We start from the raw sequence: 25,838 nt of genomic DNA, 5'->3' as shown, positions 1-25,838 counted from the left end.
CAGGTATAAAATGTGTGATTAATCGTGAGTTAACTAGTGAAGTAATGCGATTAATTACAATTAAAAAATAATAATCGTCTGTCGCCCCTAATTTTTAATAATATATTTTTTAAATGTTTTTATGGCAGTGAATGAGTTAAGTGCTTTATTGGCAAAATCCAGGATCTTAAAGGTCTCATATTATTGAACTTTTCAACATACTAAAATAGTTCTCAAATATGTAAAAGACATGTCTGCGACATGCATTCGTCAAAATTGACTTAGGATGTAATATTTTTGCTGTCCCTAAATCAGCCAAAAAACGCTTTGTTCAAAACAGCCTGTTTTAGGGTGTGTCACTTTTATGTAAATAGCTGCACCAGGCCACGCCTAGGCCATACCCTTCTCTCTTGAAGGGGCAGTGATTTCGGTCATGGTAGCCATGTGCCAATGAATAGAAACAACTGGCCATGGGAGCAGAATAAAAGAAATTTGAGAACTATTTTAATATATGGAAAAGAAGCATAAGATTTTACCATAAGAAGAAGTAGCATAACGTTACTACAGAGACTCTGTTGTAGCGTTAGTTTGTGATTGTTTAGGCAATGGTTATTTTGCCGTAACTGGCAAATCTCCCGTGAACGTTATTTTGCCGCGAATGTCTCTGATTTGCCGTGTATGTGCACATTTAGGCCACTGCGCGTTCGCAACATGCAAGCCGTCTCGTCGAGACCACTTAGCGGCCGGTTAGCATCCCAAAGTCATGTCAACAAGGTGGCGAGTTGCCAGTCACGGCAAATTAACCACCGTGAATTGTATCTGGACAAAATACGCAACCGCTTCATATTATCCAACCACCGTCTACATTATCATATCTGACCTCTTGCAACCAAAAAACCTCCACACGACAAATGTAGCTCCCACTTTAGCCACTGAAAATACACCAGTAATATGGTAGAAGGTGCACATCTCTTATTAGAAAGGATAGGAAGGAAGGCTAAATCAAAAATGTTAAACTTACATCGTTCCTGTTCGCAGTCTTGTCACATTGTTGGGACCAATCTATTATGTTTAAACGTGTTGCTAACAAAACAGTCCTTTGAGAAATGATGCGTCCTTCGATATATACACGTCCTTCAAAAATAAAATGAATCCACTGTCTTCTCAAAGACTTGGGATGAAGGAAGCAACCACTTTTTCCTGATCATTCTTTCCCCTCTCCACAGAGCATTTGCGAGCACGGGGAGAAAAAGAAAGGAGCAGCCAGCTTCTCGAATTTCAGTGGGCGTGACAAACCTTTACCAGAGATGGTGCCACTAACCTGAGGGGGCTGGGTCGAGTGCACTTCTTTGTCTTTTTTCACGGAAGTTTAATCTGCCTATTTGAAGCACACATTTTAGAAAGGAAGAGAAAGCTAAAGAAGTCGCGGACAGACTTTTCATACCTGGTTGGATTGTAGACAGGCGGCGGATGAATATTGTTGATAGAAACCCCCACTAAAGTGCATTTTCATACTATGGGACCTTTAAGGACAAACTTCCAACATGTAATCCTGTTGTTGATGAACCTGCTGCCCATTCATGATATTTTTTTACTTCTCTTACGCCGGATGATATTTAAGCTTTGGTAACCTCAATGAAGGCTTCTTTTTGTCCATGTGATGTTCTACAAGTGTTTGGTGTCATTGGCCCTTGGGTTACCATGCTAATTAATCTGTTGCTCTGTTGTTTTCCCCAGTTGTTTTAAACATGCCTTTGTGGAGCCACTTCTCAAAAAATGTAATCTGGATTCAACAGATCTCCAAAACTTAAGACCAGAGGTGCCCAAGTCTGGTCCTCGAGAGCCCCTATCCAGCCCCTATTCCATGTCTTCCTCCTCCAATGCAGCTGCATTCAAAAGCTGCTGGAACCAAATTTTGCTATGCTTGCATAATGACAATAATGATTCTTGATTTAATGATCAGCTCATCAGCAAGCTTTGCAAAAGCCTAATAACTAGAGCTGTGCGATACTTGAGATTTTGGTATCGATCGATACCAAGTAAATACTGGTGCCAATATTGCCGATACGATACCAAGTACGTTTAGGTTCATCCATCCATCTTCTGCCGCTTATCCGAGGTCGGGTCGCGGGGGCAGCAGCTTTAGCAGGGAAGACTTCCCTCTCCCCAGTCACTTCAAGCAGCTTCAAGCAGGATCCCAAGGTGTTCCCAGGCCAGCCGAGAGACATAGTCTCTTCAGCGTGTCCTGGGTCTTCCCCGGGGCCTCCCGCCGGTGGGACATTCCCGGAACACCTCTCCAGGAAGGCGTCCAGGAGGCATCCGAACCAGATGCCTGAGCCACCTCAACTGGCTCCTCTCAACGCGGAGGAGCAGCAGCACTACTCCGAATCCCTCCCGAATAACCGAGCTTCTCACCCTATCTCTAAGGGAGAGCCCGGACACCCTACGGAGGAAACTCATTTCGGCCACTTGTATCTGGGATCTTGTTCTTTCGGTCATGAACCACAGCTCGTGACTATAGGTGAGGGTAGGAACATAGATCGACCGGTAAATCGAGAGCTTCGCCTTTCGTCTCAGCTCCTTCTTCACCACAAAGGACCGATACAGAGTCCGCATCACTGCAGACGCTGCACCGATCCGCCTGTCGATCTCCCGCTCCATCCTGCCCTCACTCGTGAACAAGACCAAGATACTTGAACTCCTCCACTTTGGACAGGATCTCATCCCCGACCTGGAGAGGGCACGCCACCCTTTTCCGACTGAGGATTTGGAGGTGCTGATCTTCATCCCAACCGCTTCACACTTAGAGTTGGAGATCATAGCTTGATGAAGCCAACAGCACCACATCATCTGCAAAAAGCAGAGATGCAATGCTAAGGCCACCAAACTGGACCCCCTCAACACCGTTGCTGCGCCGATAAATTCTGTCCATAAAAGTTATGAACAAAATCTGTGATAAAGGGCAGCCCTGGCGGAGTCCAACCCTCACTGGAAACAAATCCAACGTACTGCCGGCAATGCGGACCAAACACCGGTCGTACAGGGACCAAACAGCCCTTATCAAGGGGCTCGGTACCCCGTACTCCCAAAGCACCCCCCACAGAGCTCCCCGAGGGACACGGTCGAATGCCTTCTCCAAATCTACAAAACACATGTATACTGGTTGGGCAAACTCCCATGCACCCTCAAGGACTCTGCCGTCGGTGTAGAGCTGGTCCACTGTTCCGCGGCCGATACGAAATTTGACTTCCCGACGGACCCTCCTCTCCAGCACCCCTGAATAGAGCTTACCAGGGAGGCTGAGGAGTGTGTTCCCTCTATATTTGAAACACACCCTACGGTCACCCTTCTTAAAAAGGGAGACCACCACTCCGGTCTGCCAATCCAGCGGCACTGCCCCCTATGTCCACACGATGTTGTAGAGGCGTGTCAACCACGACAGCCCCACAACATCCAGAGCTTTTAGGAACTCCGGGCGGATCTCATCCACCTGCCACCGAGAAGCTTTCCAACCACCTCAGTGACTTCGACCCCAGAGATAGGAGAGCCCACGTCAGTGTCCCCAGACTCTGCTTCCTCACAGGAAGATGTGTCGGTGGAATTGAGGTGGACTTCGAAGTATTCTCTCCTAAGATGCCGGATGTTTGACCCAGAATTTCCTCGAAGCCGTCCAAAAGTAGTTTTCCATGGCTTCACCGAACTCCTCCCGAGTTTTTGCCCCAGCGACCGGCAAAGCCGCGTTCCGCTTGGCCAGCCGGTACCTGTCAGCTAAAAGCTTTTTTAGGTTCATAATTTTTTTTAAATCATTTGTCCAATTAAATGACTTCATTTTTTTATCTATCTCTCTATCGATCGATCTATCTATCTATCTATCTATCTATCTTGGGTGATTTGAGTTGGTTCGTTAAAACAAGCCTTAGAAATCTTGGTGTTTTCTTGGACAAGAAACTGTCTCTAGAGCATTACTCCAAACAGTTGACAAGAAATTGTTTTTACTATTTGAGAAACATTTCTAAACTCTGAACAATTGTATCGAAAGAGGATCTCGAGTTGATTATACAAGCCTTTGTGTCAGCTCGTTTAGATTACTGTAATGGTTTATTTTTTTGTCTAAACGAAAAAAAGAGTTGTCACGCTTGCAACAGGTCCAAATTCCGCAGTGAGATTACTGACTGGTGCCAATAGATGAGCTTATATTACTCCCATTCTAAAAGCTCTTAACTCTTTGACTCCCAACCATTTTCAGAAAAGAGAACATGTGGGTGCCAGCTGATTTAGAGCATTTTGACTGATCTTTCAAGGTCCACAGAAAATTCTGTTTTTGGCCTATGGAAACAGATACTACCAAATGAAAGATTGAACTCTCATCTTTCATCGGGAAAAAAAGTTTGTTTCTACCGTATTCCGTTCTTCAGTAATCAACAATAGAAAATGGTTAGTTTCACCGAAATGCTCTGTTTTGAAACAAAAAGCGGAGAAAAAGAGCTTTTTGTGAAACGATGTTATTTCATGCACTCTAGTGAATTGTACACTTCTTTTTGTCCATGAATGAAGCCACAAACACCTAAACAGTGCTTTACTTCTGTAAAACACTTACCACCAACAATGAAAAAGTGTTTTTAGATTGCAAAATACATTTATTACCATTCAACAGTGTAACAATTTGACAAAACAATTTCGCAAACTATTTACAATTGTGTGCAACTGTGGTACTATTTACAATTATGTGGATGTTTCAAATACAGTTTTTCTTTTTGTAACACTCCCCTGCGTGCAAGGAGAGGGAGCAGATTTGCACAATAGAGTAGTTTCACTGCGATGGCCCCTTTCACGTGCAGACGTTACACTTTCTTGACGGCCTTTTTTTCCGGGGAATAGCAAGTAGCAGACTGTACCCATTACTCCGATGAATATGCATTGGACTCGGGGCACTCTTCGTCGTCCGATTGAACGTCCGCCTGAGCGTGCTCGGTTGTGCTCCGCATTTTCCAGTGTTAGCATCGCTAGCCCGTGAACCTTTATGACGTCGTCATAGCCGCCGCGTCAACGCTTCCAACTTCGGCGTCAACCTCGGAGTCACCATCATCATCATCGATGATGATCATCGTCGTCATCAATGTGCTCTTTAGCGTTTGTCGATGTCTTTCGTCTTTGAAAAAAATTCCCAAGTGTGAGCTGCTTGCAACCGGTCGCCATTGTTCGCTTCTTCAGCCATCTAGCTCCGCCTCACGTCTTCTACTGCCGCGTCAATGCTTCCAACCTCGGAGTCACCATCATCATCATTGATGATGATCATCGTCGTCATCAATGTGCTCTTTAGCGTTGGTCGATGCTTTTCGTCTTTGAAAAAAACTGCTCGAGCGTGAGCTGCTTGCAACCGGTCGCCATGTTCTCTTCCCTTCCCCAGCCATTGTCCCCTCTAGCTCCGCCTCACGTCTTCTACTGACGCCTACCCAATCTTGTCAAAAGAGAGTCATTGCTGCCATCTAGTGGCCAAAAAATAGTCATTAGGCTAACTAGATCTGCTTGAAACTTTCACCAAAGCTGGCCAAGGCTTTCCTCCACCCGTTTCAAAAAATAAAAATATAAAAATTGGATGAAGTCTTTTAACGTCATTGGCGGCCCTCCGTAGGTTTTTACTTGACGCCTTTTAACGTCCATGGCAGTGAAAGAGTTAATTGAACACTCTAAAAAATTGTCCCTAGGTGTGATTGTGAGTGTGGAAGGTTGTTTGTCTCTGTGTGCCCTGTGATTGGCTGACAACCATTTCAGGGTGTACCCCGCCTACTGCCCGAAGCCAGCTGGGATAGGCTTCAGCGCCCCACGCGACCCTTGTGAGGACAAGCGGTTAAGAAAATATATGGATGGATGGATGACTTTTAGAGCATTGCATCGTCAAATACCCTCTTATATCATAGATTTCTTGTGCCCTTACATGCCCTCTCGGAGGTTGAGATTGTTTGATCAAAACCTGCTTATGGTCTCACGTACTCAATGTAAGACCCGTGGTGATCGCTCATTCCAGGCTGTTGCTCCGAAACTCTGGAATGACCTCCTGCTGTCTATACGTTTGATTCTGTTGGTGCTTTTAAGAGCCAACTTAAAACATTTGTTTTGCCAAGCTTTCTGATTTCTGCTGATTATGGGCTGGCTTTATGACCTTTATTTTGTTTTACCTCTTCTAGTTTGTATTTGATTGTTTTTATCTGGGCAATCAGTTTTACCTGTAAACGAAAGCACTTTGTTAACTTTTTGTCTGTGAAAGGTGCTATATAAATACAATTTACTTATACTTACAACTGAGTCCGGGGGGGTTGCTGCGCACACATGCGCACTTCAACGTGACTCGTCAGGTACACTGAGACGGAGACGGTGGACTTTGTGGAATAAATAAAAATTGTGGGTAGAAGTGGAATAAATAAATAATGTGGGTAGAAGTGGATTACAAATCTTTTACCGGTACATAGTACCGGACCGTTCTAGCCCACTTTCACCCATGTGAATTCTATAAAAAGTTAAAACAAAAATTGATACAGCCACTAAAGAATATGTTTAATGAATCATTTGAGATGGTAATTATTCCTGAAACACTAAGACTAGCTGCAACTACTCTTGTTCTGAAGCCCAATAAACCACCAACAGAGTGCTCCTCATATCATGCAGGGGTATTTGTCTTATGGGATGTGATACATAAATATTATGTAAGGCCCTTGCGAAAAGGCTTGAAAAATATATGTCGAGTTTGATAGGTGTTGACCAACAAGGCTTTATTAAAAGAAGACAAGGTTATCACAATATCAGATGTGTCTTAAACATTATATGAGAGAGGCAACGCGAAAAAATACGGCAATGCTGGCAGTGGATGCAAGTCAAGCCTTTAACAGAATAGAATGGAATTATATTTTGAAATTCATTTCAAAGTATGGATTTGGAGGAAATATTGTTCAATAGATAACATTGTTGTACACAAATCCTACTGCACACATTCTCACCAATAATAATTGTTTCAGAACCCTTTGTCTTACAACGTTCAACTAGGAAGGGATGTCCCCTGTCACCATTACTGTTTACGTTAGCTTTGGAACCCTTGGCTGTGATGGTTAGAACCAAAGAAGGAATTTGTGGTGTCAATATTGGAGGGGAAAAACACCTTATTTCACTGTTTTCAGACGATATAATATTCTTTTTGACAGATCTTAACAATACCCTTCCTAATTTGGTGAATCTTTGGCAAATTCTCAGGTTATACAATGAATCATACAAAATCAGTGCTTATGATTTTGAATGAACAAGACACAGAATTTGACTATGAAAACTAAATTCACAATTCCTAGAGATGGCTTTAAATATATGGGGGTTAAAATTACTCCTGATATGAACAAAATAGTTCCTGCAAACTATACCCCTCTGGTAGAAGAAGTCACAGAATTGCTGAACCGATGGCCTGATTTACCCATTTCCATGATAGGGAGAGTGAATATCATAAAAATTACAATTTTACCACTATTTCTGTATTATTTTCAGACACTTCTTACCTTTACCATCTTCTTTTTTTGATAACCTAAATACGGTATTTAGACAGGTCATCTGGAAGAATAGATAAACCAGATTACGTCTTAAATTATTATATATGCCTTATGAAAGAGACGGTCTCCACTCCCCAAATCCCAAATTTAAAGTGGTACTACAATTGCCTTCCCCACTCCCCCTGGACGACATGGCATTTGTGTATGTGAAATTTTGCGCTCATATGCATAGACATGCATGGGGTCTAAGCCTGTGAACAATACCCTTTTGCCTTCTTGTAATGACAACAGTCAGTCTTATTCATTTTCATGCCATTGGTCTGTTTGGTTACAATTGATCTATTTATTTAGTAATTGTAGCATAATGCCTAGAAAGGAGAGGCTGAAAAGGGGAAAAGAAAAGGAGCTACAGCAAGCAGTCAAGGGAAGGCCAGAGAGAGTCAAATTAACTAGAGTTTAGCACCTTTTAAAGATCCCATTTTAATATTGATTTGCTCCTTAAGGTTAATTGTATTGAAAAATATATATATTTTAAGTCGTTTGTACTAAATCAGCAGGAATGAAGCTATTATTAGCTAAATTATTAGCTATTATTTGGACAAACCATAACTGTAAGTTACTTCTATGCTACAAGTCTTGAAGTCATGTTGCCCTAATAGGCTGTTATTAAAACTAGCTGTTGGGTATTAACAATTATTATTATGTGTGTGTAATGTTTATTTAAAAACTTATTTTGACATTTCCGAACATCCGGACATTTCTAATATCCCCAATGCAACACAATGCAAATGCTTCCTTTATATGGTGAAAACAAACGGCAGATTGTAATGCTTTTTCCTGGGACTATAATACAAACGACATCTCATCACATTTTGGAATCAAAATAACCCTCATAAAACAATTTACAACAATCCAAAGTCCAGCGCTTTTCAATGAGCAGATAGATTTCGTTCACCAAATTGACGGCCATTTGGACTTGTGAAGTCATCTTGGAATTGTCTGTAAGGTATATTCCTTGTGCACAAAAGTAACCCAACCCCCACCCCCCCGGAGCACTTGCCCCCCAAAATCTCTGTGCACGCCACTGCTGACAGTTGTGACGTGTTTTATCAGGTGATGTTCCTGGGCATAGCCGGCGTGGCGGATTTGTCATGTGATCCCATTTGTGGGAAAGTTGAAAAGTTCCTTTGTCTCTGTTTCCTGATCTCTATTGATTTTTTTTATTCATCGTTTGTATTTTTGTTCTTCTGTTCCAATGATGCTTGCTTTGTCCCAGTCCATGATGTGGTTTTCTCGTTTGCAGTGATCTGATATGGCGGATTTTAGGTTTTCTTGTGCGGCCCTTTTCTGCTCTGGTGTACGTATTTCGCTGTCATTTGTCACCTCCCATTTGTCTCGCGAAAAAAAAAATATATTCCTCCCGTTAACTACCTTTTGCTGTCCCGAAAATCCCGTGAGAACTTGCAGTTCGCCACTTGTGACACCATTGACACGGGACACGGTAAGATCTTGTTAACACTTGTCTTTTAGTCATAACCTGGAAGTCACATAACAGCCTTCAGCACAAAGCATTGCGGTACATGTAGTCCCAGATACCTACTACTACAGGGAGTCCTCAAGTTACAATGGAGTTCCGTTCCTACGCTGGCGATGTAACCCAAATTTCGACTTAAGTCGGATTTCCCCATTAAAGTCGATATTTACATAAAAAAACTTTGTACAGTAATTTTAAAAAACATACTGTATTTGCACGACATGGAAAAGCCGGAACCAATATTTTGTGTTTCCGCATGGACATTCATTGCTGAAGGACGGCAGAGTGGAGCTAATTCAAATTTACACGGAAATGTGACGCACCTGAGGGCGAGCCGACCTGCTGATGGATGTCCATTGCTGGAGGTAACAACAACACAACTTTAAAATAGTGTGATTACTGTGGGAAATTAACAAAAAAGAAGGTGCAACAGATGGGGCAGGGGCGCCGTAAAGTCAAAATGCCGTAATTCAAGGACTCCCTGTACTATAATCAAGGTGACAGATAGATATAGTTTTTTTTATTTTATTATTTTTTTTTATTTCTACTAGTGTTGTTCCAATACCATTTTTTGGCCCCCGATTCCGATACCCAGTTTTGCAGTATCGGCCGATACCGTACCATTACCTAGTACTTTTGTTTTTTAACATGGAAAAGCTGCCCTGCCATTGGTTCAGAGCATTCAAGGGCCAATAGGATATCTTGGTTCGGCATGCAGTGAACTGTGAACACGTCACATGTCAGTGAATGTCATGCACAAGCAATACACAAGATGCTGTATCGAAAGTCCTATATTAGCGCCGGAAATAATGGCATGTTACTTGTTAGTATTTGCCGATGCCAATATCACTGTTTAAATGCATGTATTAGGATCTCGCCCGATACTGGTATTGGTATCAGAACAACACTAATCTCTACTTCGTGGAAAGTCACCTATCACGAGTGGGCGTGGAACGTGTCACCCGCGAAAAGTGAGGTGACACTGTACACACTACAGAAATATTTTTGTTCATAAACACAACTGAAATGCGCAATACTGAAAAGGTCTCATTCTAGTGTTGTAGTTCTCAAGATCTGTCTTTTTTAGGGTCTCGGTCTCGTCCTGAAATGTAATGCATTTTTACCCGGTCCTGTCTCAATCTCGGACAGGGTGGGCTCGGGATTTTTGATCAAGACCAGTTGAGTCTAGTAGACCAGTAGCCTACTACTCTGATGATTGATCACCTACATTCAGAATGCAGGTGTTTGTGCGCTGCCGTCCCAATGGCGCCATTAGTGCAAAGAGAGTGGTGAAGAAGGGAGACACAAAATTGGACAAAATGTCAGCAATCTCTTTAGTAGTTACTAATTAAATTTGTTTTCCAAAAAAAAAACAAGATTGGAACACTGAAGGTATATGTTGCTTATAACTCTTTTACTGCCAAGCATTTTCAGAAAAGAGAACATGTGGGTGCCAGCTGATTTAAGCATTTTGACTGATCTTTCAAGGTCCACAGAAAATTTTGTGTTTGGACCATGGAAACACAAATACTACCAAATGAAAGATTGAACTCTCATCTTTCAACGGAAAAAAAAAGTTTGTTACTACCTTATTCAGTTTTTCAGTAATCAACAATAGAAAATAGGTTAGTTTCACCCAAATGCTCTGTTTTGGACCAAAATACGGAGAAATCAAGCTTTTTGTGAAACGATAGGCCCCGGGGACGACCCAGGACACGCATGCACTCTAGTGAATTTGACACCTTTTTTTTCTCCATGAATGATGCCACAAACACCTAAACAGTGCTTTACTTCTGCAAAACACTACCACCAACAATGAAAAAGTGTTTTTTGATAGCAAAATACGTTTATTTACATTCAACAGTGTAACAATTTGACAAATCAATTTGGCAAACTATTTACAAATGTGTGCAACTGTGGTACTATTTACAATTGTGTGGATGTTTCAACTACACAGTTTTTCTTTTTGTGTGGTATATTGTGTAAGACTCCGCTGCCTGCAAGGGGACGCAGCAGGATTTGCACCACAGATTAGTTTCACTGCGATTGCCCCTTCGCGTGCAGACGCTACACTTTCTTGCCGGCCTTTTTTTCCGGGGAGTAGCAAGTATATACTGCAGTGTGTGTTTGGCCATGTTGCCATCAAGTCTACTCTCAGGATCATGATACGGTGACCTGGTGTTACGTCTGGCTTCCTCATGTCCTTCAGTTCCTATACCGGGTAGTAAGAGATGTTCTGATCCATTTTATCCACTCCATTCATGATGGCATCGTAGTCCAGAACCAGTGTCTTCTCCGTGATCAGACTGTACCCACTCCTCCGATGAATATGCATTGGACTCGGGGTACTCTTCATCGTCCGATTTAACGTCCGCCTGTGCAGAAGTGCTCGGTCGTGCACCACGTTTTTCCGGCGTTAGTATCGCTAGCCGGTGAGGCTTTACGACGTGATCGAAGCCGCCGCGTCAACGCTTCCAACTTCGGCGTCAACCTCGGAGTCACCATCATCATCATCGATGTGCTCTTTAGCATTGGTCGATGCTTTTCGTCTTTGAAAAAAATGTTCAAGCGTGAGCTGCTTGCAACCGGTCGCCATTTTCGCTTCCTCAGCCATTCTCCCCTCAACACTCTAGCTCCGCCTCACGTCTTCTACTACTGACTCCTACCCGATCTTGTCCAAAGAGAGTCATCGCTGCCATCTAGTGCCCATAAATAGTCATTATACTAACTCGATCTGCTTGATACTTTCAGCACAGCTGGCCAAGGCTTTCCTCCACCCGTTCCCCCCCCCCCCCCCAAAAAAACATAGTTAACGTCTTTTAACGTTTTTACTAAACGTTATTAAACATTTTTGGCGGTCAAAGAATTAATGAAATAAATCGGTATCGGCAAAAATCGGGGATCGGCCGGTCAGACTTTTAAAAAGATCGGTGATCGGCCAGAAAATTGTGATCGGTGCACCTCTAGTTCTTATGCAATGGAAACATTATTCATTGCACGAGTAAATGGGTTGAGCTTTAGACGCGTCCAACGGGGGACGCATTTCTAGTCTACAGCATCCTCTGTTGGTTTTTTGGCTGCAGAAAGTAAATTGTTTGTAGTCTGTAAGTGAGTGCACCCTTTATTTGCAAATTAACCAAACGTACAGCCGGTGCCAGATTGTGAAGGATTTGTTTGTTTGTTTTATGTTTCTACACTGTCATGTCAAATGTTAGTATCCTCATTTATTGATTGTTTACCCTTATTTCTTATTATAGTTATTGCTGAATGTTTTTGTTTCATTTTCTTTGCTGAATAACTCTAAACTAAATTAGTTTAGATACTTCATTGAATCTGTATATTAGTAGGAAAATGAAGTAAACATTTTTCTTCATTTACAAACTCCAGTCTGGATTTAGTGTTTGGATAAAAATATTAATTAAATTAGAATATTATTATTGCTAATAATATCCTTCACTGAGTAAACAAACCACAAAATTCTGAATGTAACACTTCATTGAATAAACGATTCACAACATTCTGAAGTAGCCCCTTCATTTCAAGATTGATAGGTTTTCGGAAGTAGCCCCTTCATTTCAAGATTGATAGGTTTTCGTTTGTTACCATAACTCGAGTTGTTCTTTTTATATATTTTTTGTTTTTGTTTTGCTTGTCTTGTGCCAATATATCTACTGACAGATTCACGTCTTTTGAGAGTCACAGAAAACTTTAGATTACAGTGACTGCCAAAAAGTAATGCAAAAAAAGAAAAGACAAAAAAGTTGCTTTATGGGTACTATCATTCATTTGACATGTCCACATCAATTACCTCTTTATTTTTTTGAAACAGTGAATCATAAATCATAAATAATTCTGTGATATCACAAAAATAAAGAAATACCTTATATTCATTAGATATATATTTTTAATAAATTTATTTTTTTGTACTTTTGCTAGTTTAAATGCATTTCAGTTATGAGTGTGTGATTTTCTTGAACAGGTTAGCAGAAATGTACAAATACCGTACAATACATATATTTTTTTTTAAAAGTGTATAACTTAATAATGCAGCATAGTTGAATACTTGCTATCGGGGTCAGCATCACAAATCAAGGAGGCGAGTCGTATCTGTTGTTGGCACAGCCCTCACTCATGTTGACGAAATGAAAGGTAAGTAAGGATCTTTTCTACAGGACTGATAATTTTCTGTACAGTTTGCACTTTCTGTCATTTATTTATTAAACATTTTTGGCGGTCAAAGAATTAATGAAATAAATCGGTATCGGCAAAAATCGGGGATCGGCCGGTCAGACTTTTAAAAAGATCGGTGATCGGCCAGAAAATTGTGATCGGTGCACCTCTAGTTCTTATGCAATGGAAACATTATTCATTGCACGAGTAAATGGGTTGAGCTTTAGACGCGTCCAACGGGGGACGCATTTCTAGTCTACAGCATCCTCTGTTGGTTCTTTGGCTGCAGAAAGTAAATTGTTTGTAGTCTGTAAGTGAGTGCACCCTTTATTTGCAAATTAACCAAACGTACAGCCGGTGCCAGATTGTGAAGGATTTGTTTGTTTGTTTTATGTTTCTACACTGTCATGTCAAATGTTAGTATCCTCATTTATTGATTGTTTACCCTTATTTCTTATTATAGTTATTGCTGAATGTTTTTGTTTCATTTTCTTTGCTGAATAACTCTAAACTAAATTAGTTTAGATACTTCATTGAATCTGTATATTAGTAGGAAAATGAAGTAAACATTTTTCTTCATTTACAAACTCCAGTCTGGATTTAGTGTTTGGATAAAAATATTAATTAAATTAGAATATTATTATTGCTAATAATATCCTTCACTGAGTAAACAAACCACAAAATTCTGAATGTAACACTTCATTGAATAAACGATTCACAACATTCTGAAGTAGCCCCTTCATTTCAAGATTGATAGGTTTTCGGAAGTAGCCCCTTCATTTCAAGATTGATAGGTTTTCGTTTGTTACCATAACTCGAGTTGTTCTTTTTATATATTTTTTGTTTTTGTTTTGCTTGTCTTGTGCCAATATATCTACTGACAGATTCACGTCTTTTGAGAGTCACAGAAAACTTTAGATTACAGTGACTGCCAAAAAGTAATGCAAAAAAAGAAAAGACAAAAAAGTTGCTTTATGGGTACTATCATTCATTTGACATGTCCACATCAATTACCTCTTTATTTTTTTGAAACAGTGAATCATAAATCATAAATAATTCTGTGATATCACAAAAATAAAGAAATACCTTATATTCATTAGATATATATTTTTAATAAATTTATTTTTTTGTACTTTTGCTAGTTTAAATGCATTTCAATTATGAGTGTGTGATTTTCTTGAACAGGTTAGCAGAAATGTACAAATACCGTACAATACATATATATATTTTTAAAAGTGTATAACTTAATAATGCAGCATAGTTGAATACTTGCTATCGGGGTCAGCATCACAAATCAAGGAGGCGAGTCGTATCTGTTGTTGGCACAGCCCTCACTCATGTTGACGAAATGAAAGGTAAGTAAGGATCTTTTCTACAGGACTGATAATTTTCTGTACAGTTTGCACTTTCTGTCAACAATGAAAGTGAAGCATAGAAGAAGTCAGAAGTCAAAAGACTGTGCAGTTGGCCGTAGAGCGTTGGGTGCAAAGAAAGTCACTGGTGATCTCCTTGTAACTCCTGGCCTCAGTCAGACTACTTCCTGTTGAACAAATGACATCCAAAATGAATTGTGAAACCCTAGATGGGCTTGACCTGAGGTGGTCCAAGTACAGATACTTGTAAAAATTCAACTCTGGTGAAAGCAGAAGTACAAATTAAGCATTACATTACATAAGCAAAATAAATAAAAATGGTAAACGTGGAAGTGGGATTCCTCAAGTTGTGCGTTTGTATTCTTAAATATGCCTATTTATTTATTTTTCCTGTGTAACTGAATACTGCTGCTGTTTTTTTCTCTCCCTCTCCTGGGACTTGGGGGGTGGGGGGGGCAGTGAATGATTGACAAAATAACCAATATAAATAATAGCTCTAATTTTTAGAGTAAGGCTTATTTAATGCTTAAACCTTCAACAAAATGGAGCGAGAGCTCTTTACATAAACATAACTGTCATGTTTCGGTTCTGTGGGGTTAGGTTTTTGCTTTTGTTTTGGGTGTTTGTGTCCTTTTGTCTGTGTCATCTATTTTTTGTTATGTTGTCTCTGTGTCATTCCCTTGTCTCGTCCCCCTGCCACTTGTGTCTTGCCCAGGTGTGTCTCGCCATGTCAATTAGTGTTAGTGTAGTAAGGTCCTGTCCAGACGGAAGCAAAGCCGGCTTTGTCCCTCAAACAAATCTCGTACACACAGATGCATTTCAAGACTTGCATGTGTCCAAAAGAAGATGCTGAGGACATTTAACGGATGTAATGTATATGCTAAGTCTGGAGAGGCGCTGTAGCGCAGCCACGGGGAGTTAACGAAATGCATAGAAAAAGAATCAGCGAAGAAGACTAACACTTTTTTTTTCTTTATTGCAATCTATAGAACAAATATGGCTTTGCATGTTTCGAAACAATATGAAGAAGACGAACAAAGGAGAAGTGACAATGGCGGGTGATTCAAATACAACACCGCTTGTTGAACGTGGGAATAAAGAAGCAAAATATTTAGCTGCAAAATCATAAGCAAGTTAAGGAGGCAGCGCAAAACGACTATGACACTATCCGCCATTGTTGTTGACAGACTGGTGGTTTGAGCGCGGTCACGCGAGAATTGGAGCATACGTCCTCAAACTACGACAATGCGTCGTCATCGAGCTGCAACTATTACGTCATCATTGGAGGAGTATCCTGCATATGGTGTCCAGACAGAAGCGTACGGGGCGTGTTTTTAAATCTTTTTACTTTGGAGCCCGGTTTCAAAAGTGATCGGTTTCAAGCTCCGAAAGCTCCAGTGTTTACAAAACACTACAGACACTTATTTTCATGCTTTATGATTATGCACTCAGGTTATGTATTTCTGGACTAAAGTCTTAGAAAAACTTTCCGCTATCTTGGACTGTAGGATACCTTTATCTCCAAACTTGTGTTTGCTAGGTGACCTAACAACAACTGACTTACCACGTAAACAATTTCAATCTACACTTGTAGCCCTTACTATCGCAAAAAAAAATAATTCTTGTTAGCTGGAAAAATAAGCAAACTCTGAATATCGACCAATGGTCTAACCTCCTCATGAATCGCATTTTAATGGACAAAATATCTGCCTCAAATAAAAAACAAATATCAATATTTATAGAAACATGGTCTACGTATATAGAATATTTTAACCTAAATCTGGTGACTTAATTCTGCCTGTTTGCGAGAGCCACCACATCGCGATAACTTACATTGCTGTTTCTGTATTTGGCCATTTGTAACTAATGGTTGTGTTTTTATAGTCAGGAACCCAGTTGCTGCCAGCAAGATCGAGCAGACTACATCAAACGACACCTTACTGTCACCAACTCCTCAAGATTCACCTCCAATGGGCACTAAGGGTTCATATTCGGATTCACTGCATGCCAGTTCCATGGGTCTCTTGGGGGGTGCTGCGTTGCGGTGCTCTCCCTGGTGTCCGGGGCGGCGCCGCCCCGGCGCGGTCTGTCGCTCCGGTTCCGGCGACACGGTTCAGGGCCTGTGGGCCTCCGGGGTGCCCCGTGGTTCCCTTCCTCTCCCTTGCTGCCTCTCCCCACCCGTCCTCCACCTCCCTGTCCCTTCTCCCTCATCACCCTTCCTCCTCCTCTCCCCCCCTTGCCCTTCTTGTCGTCTCCTTCCCCCGTCCCTTCCCCCTCCCGTCCGCCTTCCTCCAGCTGCAGCTGCTGCAGCTGCTGCCCCCGCCCGGTATGGCTTTTTTGTTTTGTGGTGTGTCGGGGTGTGGTGCCATCGGTTGGGGCAGACCGCAGTATTGAGCAGTGCTGCAGTCCCCCATCCGTGCCCCCACCGCGCCACCGTGTTCCCCCTAATTTTTTTTTAATGCACCACATACACTCACTGACATGACTGGGAGGCAGGTGTATCGGAGCAGGGTCATATCATTTCCCTCTGCTCCATCTCACCTGCTCCCAATTTTAATGCACCTCACACACACACTTGTATATACACTGGGTAGGGTCACATTCACGGTGTAGGGGTAGAGTTCGCCAGTCGGCGAGCTGGCGAACTCAGTAACAGGGTTAGCTTTCACTAAAAACGCTGGCGTGATGACCGGGGCCTTTCCTCGCTGGGCCTGGGGTTCGGGGTTGCCGCCCGTCCCCCGGTGCCCCCATCTCCCCTTCTGCCCCCGGTGTTCCGTCCCTCCACGCGGCGGGAGGTGAGGTGGGCGCAGGTGCCCTCTCCGCTCCGCTGACCAGCCCCTCTCTGGCACCGATGCCTGGGTACAGGGGGTCCCCGGGGTTTGGGGGTCGGGGCCTGGGGGCGGCTGGGTTGGGGTGGATGGGGGCGGGGGGGCCGTGGGGGGGAAGGGGCTGTGGGCCGGTGGGGTGCCTGGGGGGCCTGCTATGCCCCGTCCTGCTGTGTTGGGTTGGGGGTGCGGGCCGTGTTGGTGTGAGGGGCGCTCCTGGCTCCTGGGTTTGCTCTCCGGCCAGTGGCCCCTGTGGGGCCCAGGGGTTGACCCTTGGTGCTGCCGTAGCCTGGGGGGCCCTGAGGTGTTGCAATTGCTCTGTCCTGGCCAGGGTCGACGGCTCCCCTCTTTGGTGGAGGTTTTCATGCATGCCAGATCCACACCAGCATCTATCAAAATTCAAACACAATCTGCTTCCTCCTCTGGTCGTTGAATCGGTGGAGGCTGATGTCTGTGGATCTTATTCTGCTTCATCTATCCTTCCTTCCTTTCCTCAGTCTCTCTGGTCTCTTGAGGTCTCCCTAATTTGTTGGAATTTAGATGTTTCTGGGGATGGTGAAAGACTCTGGTTGGAAACCCGGTGGGTAGTAGGTAATGTCTGGTCGGTGCTGGATTTCACTTTCCTTTCTTTGATCCTTCCTCGGGTCTCCTGACAACCTCACGACTCTAGCTGGATTCTGAAGTATTCGGTTTAGGTAAACGGTATGGGATTTTTAATTGGTTTTAGGTGAACTAATGAGTACACACTCACACGCACGCACACATGCACACACACGCACATACTCACCCACATACAAAATTAAAAATTAAAAAAGAGCAATGATGATGACATGTCAAATCGGTTAAATTACCGAATGAACAATACTGAGCTCTTAAGAAGAAACAAAAAACAAAAAAAAAGAAGAGATGGGGGTTGATATTGCAAATTGCAGGGGGCAGTATTATGATAATGCCAGCAATATGTCTGGAGTCTACAAAGGGGAAAAGCACGCTTGAGGGAAATCAACACCCAAGCTGAGTGGGTGCCATGTGTGGTCCACATTTAATATGTGTGCTGATTTGTTTGTCAATGGTAAAAAAATTAACAGAGCAGCGGGGGGCCTATATTTGATGGTTATGGGCCAATGAGTAGGTAAAAGCGGCCCTGGTCGTTGCCCCACGTTTTTGCCACGCCAATATTTTGGACCTTGTTGTTTTTGTTTTTCCGGACTGTGCCTTGTTCCCTGACTTGTTGTTCAATTAAAAAGGACGCCTCTGCCGAGGAAGGACGCATCTGTACTTGCTCCTGCACTCACTCGCGACTTCTAACTATTTTGTTGACATTGTGATTTTTAACTACATTGTTGCAATATGCCTGGCGGAAAAAAGAGCTGACGAAATTGAGGAGATAAATTCTTCTCTTGCAAAAATGGTCACCAAAATACTTAAAATGAAAAAGAGCATCAAGCCACTTCTGCAGGAAATTCAGCAGTTGAAAAAAGAGACACAAGAAAAAGATTGACGCATTGTCACCTTGGAACAAAAAGTGGATGATTTGGAACAGAATCTTCAAATCAACGATGTGATAGTTACAGGTATCCAGATTAAGCCACGGCGCGGCCCTCGGGTGAGAGCTGCGGCCAGCACAAGTGCAGTTGATTCTGACCAAGCTTCAGCGAACGAGACTGTCGAACAGCAAGTGACTACTCAACTCAGAGATTTGGGATTAATTGTGGATCCAGCGCAGATCCAGATGTGCTTTTCGCTTCCAACTGGGGGGACACGACCACCGGCAGTTCTGATCAGGTTTGTTGACAGGAAGAAAAAGATGTCTACGCCAATGAAAATCTCACTTAACGAAATTCTGACATTGCCAGAAGGGCGCGACAATTGAGAAAGAATGGATTTATCGAGAACACATGGACAAAAGACTGTCAGATCTTCATCCAAACAAAAGAAGACTCATCTTCTCAGAAAAAAATACGGCTTGTGAAAAGGGTAGAAGAATTGCCGTTTGAGAGACAATAATTGCTATCCGTAACTCACATTTTTAAATTGTGGATTATGTCATACCCAAATGAAATTATTGTAACATATTACTAATTAATCCAAAACTGGAGTTGTCATGATTTCAATGATGTAAATATAGCATATGATTACTTGCTGACACTGCCAAGCTTAACTCTTGTTTATACACCTGCATTGATAACATATTGCTGTTCCTGTAAGAACGTAAACATTGTTTGGCTCTATTTCTGTTTGGACATTTGTTGTAACATGCAAGGCTGTCGTGATAAGGTTGTATTGTGGTTGCAATGTATCTGCTGTCAATAGTTACAATTAGAGTTGGTGAACGGCTAGCGGGGGCTACTCCGCCGGGTGGGCTGGCCTTGGTGAGGGCTCAGGAGTATCAAGATCTAAGCATCATCGGATGCCTGGTTGGGTGGGACTGTTTGTGGCGTCCGTTAACCGATTTACCAATTCCAAATGATTGGCAATAACTGCAATTCACACACAGACATTACTCAAGATGAACTGAGCGAGGAGTGTGCAGACTTAAGTCTGGGATTGATAACGATATGAATCAATGACTATCATAATCAATGTATATGACTGATGCGTATAGTAAGAATCAATGGGGACGGGTTACTAATAAGCCATAGCTTCTACCCGTCTGCCCTTCTTTCGGATGTCAATGTTGCAAATTATATTATGTGATCGATGTAACCTTTAATAATGTGTCGGAAAGGAAAAAATGAAAACAAAATCAAAAAGCCATATTGGACTTCACCTCTGCCTCCTCGATCTGCTTCCCTGTAACTGGGCCCTCAACCACATCACACTTGACACACTCCTTTAAAAAAATAAAAATAAACGCTCATATTGTGCAGTACTTTATGGAGGGTGTACAGCTACTAGTCATCTTGATACTGTGTTCCGTTTTACACATAATTTTGGAGGTTTAATAATCAGTGTACAAATTAATCTGATGATTTACCTTCTTACATGTTAAAAATCAACATATCACCCATGTTATTTTTATGAGTATGACACAAGAATTCCATTTTTTTTTTTAAATCAACTTTTGTGTTCTATATTGATATTTCCAATATCTGAGTTGGGGCCCTGAGCTAAAATAATTTATTATGGTTATGTTCCAAAGAAGCCTCATACAAAATGTGGTGCTTTTATCCACAAGTGCACAATCTGTTGAAAAACGTGTGCTAAACCTCTGGACTACATTGTGGCACACAAACCCCTCCATGATATGGTGATGGCTAAAGTGAGAGATGATCTTAAAACGAAGTGTGAAAAATATGCAAAAAAGTAAGAATTTGAGAAGAGGGCAAATACTTTTCACAGCACTGTGTGCATGATCACTTTTCATGTATTTTTATTTATTTATTGGATAATGTGTTTTAATTATCTTTAAGGTTCAACAATTGCTCCTTTTGAGTAAAAGTTCATTTTAATCCCCTAATATTTGTATTTACAGTAGCAGTCAACTTGCTTCTTGGGGGAATAGTGCTATTTGTTCTTACCTTCTATAAGATTGTAGAGGTTGCAGTAGTTTGTGCCATGGTCTTTAATGACGTACCAGGTCTCAGAAATGGACATGGCCTAGGGACAGATCATACAATGATCACACAATAATTACACAAAACTAGTTACACAGGGAATGATAAGACAGGTGTCAGTAATTCAAAGACAGCAGGTATCGGTTTCAAATGGGGCTGAACAATGTATCGTTTTGAGACCGAAATTGCGATCTCAGACAATGCAGTTTCGAGATTGTCAAAGCTGCGGGGTTTTTTGTTTTTAAAGGGCCCTTCTCCCCGAAGTTCACCAATCAGAAGCATGCCACAGTGTGCACACACACTAGCCAGCTCCGAAATGGTGAGAAAAAAGAAGCAGCAGCAGCCTCATACAAAATGTAGTGCACAATCTGCCGAAAAAACGTGTGCTAAACCTCTGGACTACATTGTGGCACACAAGTACTCGGAGGTACTTTGTTGTTTCGCTACTGCTTGACACAGTCCGTGATTGAGAACGCAAGGCGCTAAGCTAACTTGCTCCAACAGACAGGCTAATAATAAATTTGTATGCAGTTGCAGCAAAGAGCTGCGTGGTGCTGATCCTCTCCTCCGTGGTGACAAATAAATCACCCTAATAAAAGCAGCCCTTTCATTAAGGGCAAACGGGCAGTCACTAAGCATGCTAAACGCTCATGTGAAATGCTAAATTGGGAATAACCCAAAATAAGTGCTTGGTCGTACAGTGGACTTTTCACAGAAGTCTGGTTAGAACTGCGTTAAGTGGAAGGCCAGTAGCTATGAACAGATCATTTTTTACTACAATTAATACATATTCTAGACTAAAAATAAGATGACAGTTAGCAATTAGCCTGTTAGCACACATACGAACGGTTGAGCACGCTAACGTTCAAGGTCCAATTCCAAATTAAATTCATATCAGCAATGTTAAAAAAATAATAATAATCAGCAATGCTATTTGCTTGTATTTGCACTCTTCTGAGTTCTGAGATCTACACAGTAATATGGCTTAAAATTACTATTATTTTTATACTCAGTTTTTAAAATTGTTGAATAGATTTCATTCCGTACATAAAAGACAGACACGCTTACATACTTACGACATGACAAGTTGATTACTCATGCTCGCACCAGTACACCAAAAACTCAGTAAAGGCAAATAAACCACAACAGTATGAGAAATGTACAATTTTCAGGGTATTCAATACAATAAACTCACTGTAGATGATGACAAAAATACACCACAAGTACATATCAACAGCAACACAAGGAAAGATGAACACCAGAGTTGGGTAGTAACAAGTTACATTTACTCCGTTACATTTACTTGAGTAACTTTTTGGGGGGTAAATTACTTCTAAGAGTAGTTTTACCACACAATACTTTTTACTTTCACTTGAGTAGATGTGTGAAGAAGAAACACTACTCTTACTCCACTACATTGGGTTCACTATCGTAGTTACCCGCCGCCCCATTCATGTATTAGATTTACTGTATTTTCACGTAAGCTTCCACTTGACTGACTGTGTGGGAGCATTTCCGCGGACACATTGAGGCGCAATTCTCGTAATGTCCCGTCTCGCGCGATCTCGCAGTTCTGTAGGAGGTGCTCATGATGCTTACGGAAGACAGACGCCGGGAGTTGTTAATATTACTTTAAAAACATCTTCCTCCCTTCATCGGACGGGTTCGGCCATTTTGGTGTGTGTATGTTTCATGTTGGTGTGTGTGCGCGCGCGCTTATAACTCGTGTTATGGTGCGGACGGATGGATTTCAACGACGACATGCGCCGTATGGCCCTCGTTGCCAGGGACAACGACCATTTCTTATGCAACGATATGGGACGTGCGTTGAACGCCGGCATATTGGCTCCATAACTGAATCGCTTTGTGCTTAAAATGATTTGATATCCCCTCCGGAGGCAGCTCCGACACGCAAACAAGCCCCGTACTTCCTACTTAATTTCCTCCGTGACTGGGCGGGGGTCACATGACTACAGGGAATGCGCAAAAAGTGTTTCCATTACACTTTTGAGAAATACTTCTATTTCGACACGTCTCAAAAACCACCTCATGAGTGGATAAAAACTTTTTTGTTAAATTTGAGCGTTTTTTTCGAAAATCATACGTTTCCATTACGAGCTTGCTTTTGCGCTACTTGCCTTTTGCGCAAAACTGAGGGTAATGGAAACGCACCTTGTGACTATTGCGTGCAGTGCTTAAACTAAGAAGAGTTCTATGTGAAGCTTGGGTAAACCGTCGCACGTTTGTTTGACTAGGTGACAGGAAGAGAGCCGTTGTACGCATGAGCAAACCCTGCAAAGCATTATGGGTTATGTAGTTGATTGCATTCAATAGCGATTATTGTGCATCAGCTTTGTTGTAATAAAAAATAGATGTTATTTGAAATCAAATGAAACAACATAGAACATAGAACATTTCAACAATAAATAATGTATAAATGTTTAAATGTATAATGTGTAAATGTATAAAGTGCAATCGTTGTGATATTTTTATTTGTTTTGTTCCAGGTTTATGACCTGTGGTCTTATGTTCAATAGACAAACAAAGACAAACTTGAGCCATAACAATGTGTGTCCTGCTGAGCCTTTTCGGAGGGCTAAAATAAAAATATCCGAACACTTGGGCTTTATGTGTCTGTTTGCACTGTTGTTCAAGCTCAAAAAGTTGTTTCTTTTTTTTATGATTTGAAGATGCCAGCATTTCCACACAATTGTATGTTTTTGTCTGTCTAATGACATTGTTTTAAAATTTTAAAATTAATCTGACTTCATGTTCAAGCAGTTACTCAGTACTTGAGTATTCATTTCAGCGAATACTTTTTTACTTGTTGTGTGTGTTTTTTTTTATGACTAGTTTTTACTTTTACTTGAGTAAAGTAACAGTACTCTTACTTGAGTACCATTTTTGGCTACTCTATCCACCTCTGATGAACACAAATAATATGGGCTTGAAAACATTTGAATACACTGACTACAAGACATTCGACCCTGAGAATAATTTGGACCCAGACAATCACTTTTAGAAAAATGATTACTGCAGTTTCACTTGCAACTATTATATGGACGTTCAATTCAACAAAAATATAAAAATGGAAAATGCACTTTCAGTTATACATTTGAATAGTAGAAGTCTATGCAGAAATTTTACAAAAAACAAAGAATACCTGAATAAATTTAATAAATTCAAAATAATTGTCATATCAGGAGGGGGTGTCGCAATATAGGTAGACAAAGCTCCAAGATGCAGTAAAATTGAACATCTGACTACCACCGTTGACAACATAATGGAATGTTTAACCATTGAAGTACATATTAAAAATGCACCAAATGTCATTATAAGTTGTATGTATAGGACACCAGGATCATGTCTTGACATATTTAGTGAAAAATGAATAGAGATGATCAGATACAAAAATGATACTTTAAAAAAAAAAAGCAAATAATGTGTGGTGATTTTGTCATTGATTTGTTAAATCCGAATCGGCATCAGAAAACCAATTTTATAAATACAATGTATAGTAATAATCTATTCCCTGTAATTATGAAACCTAGCAGAATAACAATTGATACAGCTACACTAATAGATAACATATTCATAAATAAAATTGACCATAAAATAGAAAGTGGACTTCTTATTAATGATATAAGTAATCATCTTCCGGTCTTTGCAATCTTCCAAGACTATTTTAATAAAAAATATAAAAACAACAATAACTTACACATCAGAAACAAGACTAAGAACACAACGCTTCATGGCTGCCTTTAAGTTGGATTTAGAAAAACATAATTGGTCTGAGGTCTATTCAAATGATGATCCCAATATCGCATACACTGCATTTCAGTTTACCATTATATTCTTTATACAATAAACATTGTCCATTAATAAAAGTCACAAAAAAATATAAAGGTCTACATAAGGCATGGATGACGAAGAGAATAGAGAATGCATGTAAAAAGAAAAACATTTTATACAAAAGGTTTATTAAATTGAGAACTTAGGAAGCTGAAATAAAGTACAAGACCTACAAAAATAAGCTGAATATTGTACGAACAAGTAAGAAAAATCATTACCATGCATTACTAAAGCAACACACATGAAATATGGAAAATACTAAATCATGTAATTAAAAATAGCTATTAAAAACTGATTATCCATTATATTTTATAAAAGATAAAAAAATATATATATTGTTATTGAAAACATTTCAGACATAGCTAATGATTTTAATGAGTATTTTGTTAAAGTTGGCAGTAATTTGGCATAAGAAATCCCTGAGCCAAGAAACAAACATGATATAGCACATCAAAAATAATTCATCCACTATGTGGCTTAATGCTGTTAATGATACAGAAGTATTAAATGTTGTTAAAAAATATATATATATATAAAAAGTCCACTGACTGCTTCAACATTGATATGACATTAGTAAAAAGTATTGTAGATTATGTTGTGCAACCTTTCACATATATATATGTAATTTGTTGTTTAAAGCCGGTATATTTCCATCAAAAATTAAAATAGCTAAAGTTATTCCTATTCATAAAAATAGAGAAATACTCATATTCAGTAATTATAGACCAATATCACTGCTGCCACAGTTCTTAAAAATTCTAGAAAAAATTATTTTCACGTAGACTGGACAATTTTATTGAAAAACACAAGCTTTTAAGTGAAAATCAATATGGGTTTAGAAAAAAACGGTCCACCTCAATGGCAGTCATGGAACTCGTAGAAGCAATATCTACTAACATAGATAATAAAAAAAATACTGTTGGATTTTTTAAAATAGATTTTTTTAAAAAAAAAGCATTTGATACTATAGATCACTCTATACTAATGAATAAATTAGAAAGATATGGCATAAGAGGTTTGGC

General features: G+C 40.7%; 1 protein-coding gene across 1 annotated transcript in view; it reads right to left on the bottom strand.

The window, feature by feature from the left end:
• Nucleotides 1–14,217: 14,217 nt before the first annotated feature.
• The window catches only part of LOC144040101 (uncharacterized), a 52,469-nt gene continuing 40,848 nt past the window's right edge, over nt 14,218–25,838 (bottom strand). Inside the window, exons 5-6 of the mRNA XM_077553923.1 lie at nt 20,929–21,007; nt 14,218–14,749 (exon numbers count right to left, since the gene is read on the bottom strand). Of these exons, the coding sequence (XP_077410049.1) occupies nt 14,658–14,749; nt 20,929–21,007 (171 nt within the window). The 3' untranslated portion in view covers nt 14,218–14,657. The remainder of the gene's footprint in view (nt 14,750–20,928; nt 21,008–25,838) is intronic.

Source organism: Vanacampus margaritifer, chromosome 20 (genome assembly GCF_051991255.1).
Source record: "Vanacampus margaritifer isolate UIUO_Vmar chromosome 20, RoL_Vmar_1.0, whole genome shotgun sequence".
Lineage (NCBI taxonomy): Eukaryota > Metazoa > Chordata > Actinopteri > Syngnathiformes > Syngnathidae > Vanacampus > Vanacampus margaritifer.
This window is presented reverse-complemented; position numbering and strand designations above follow the sequence as displayed.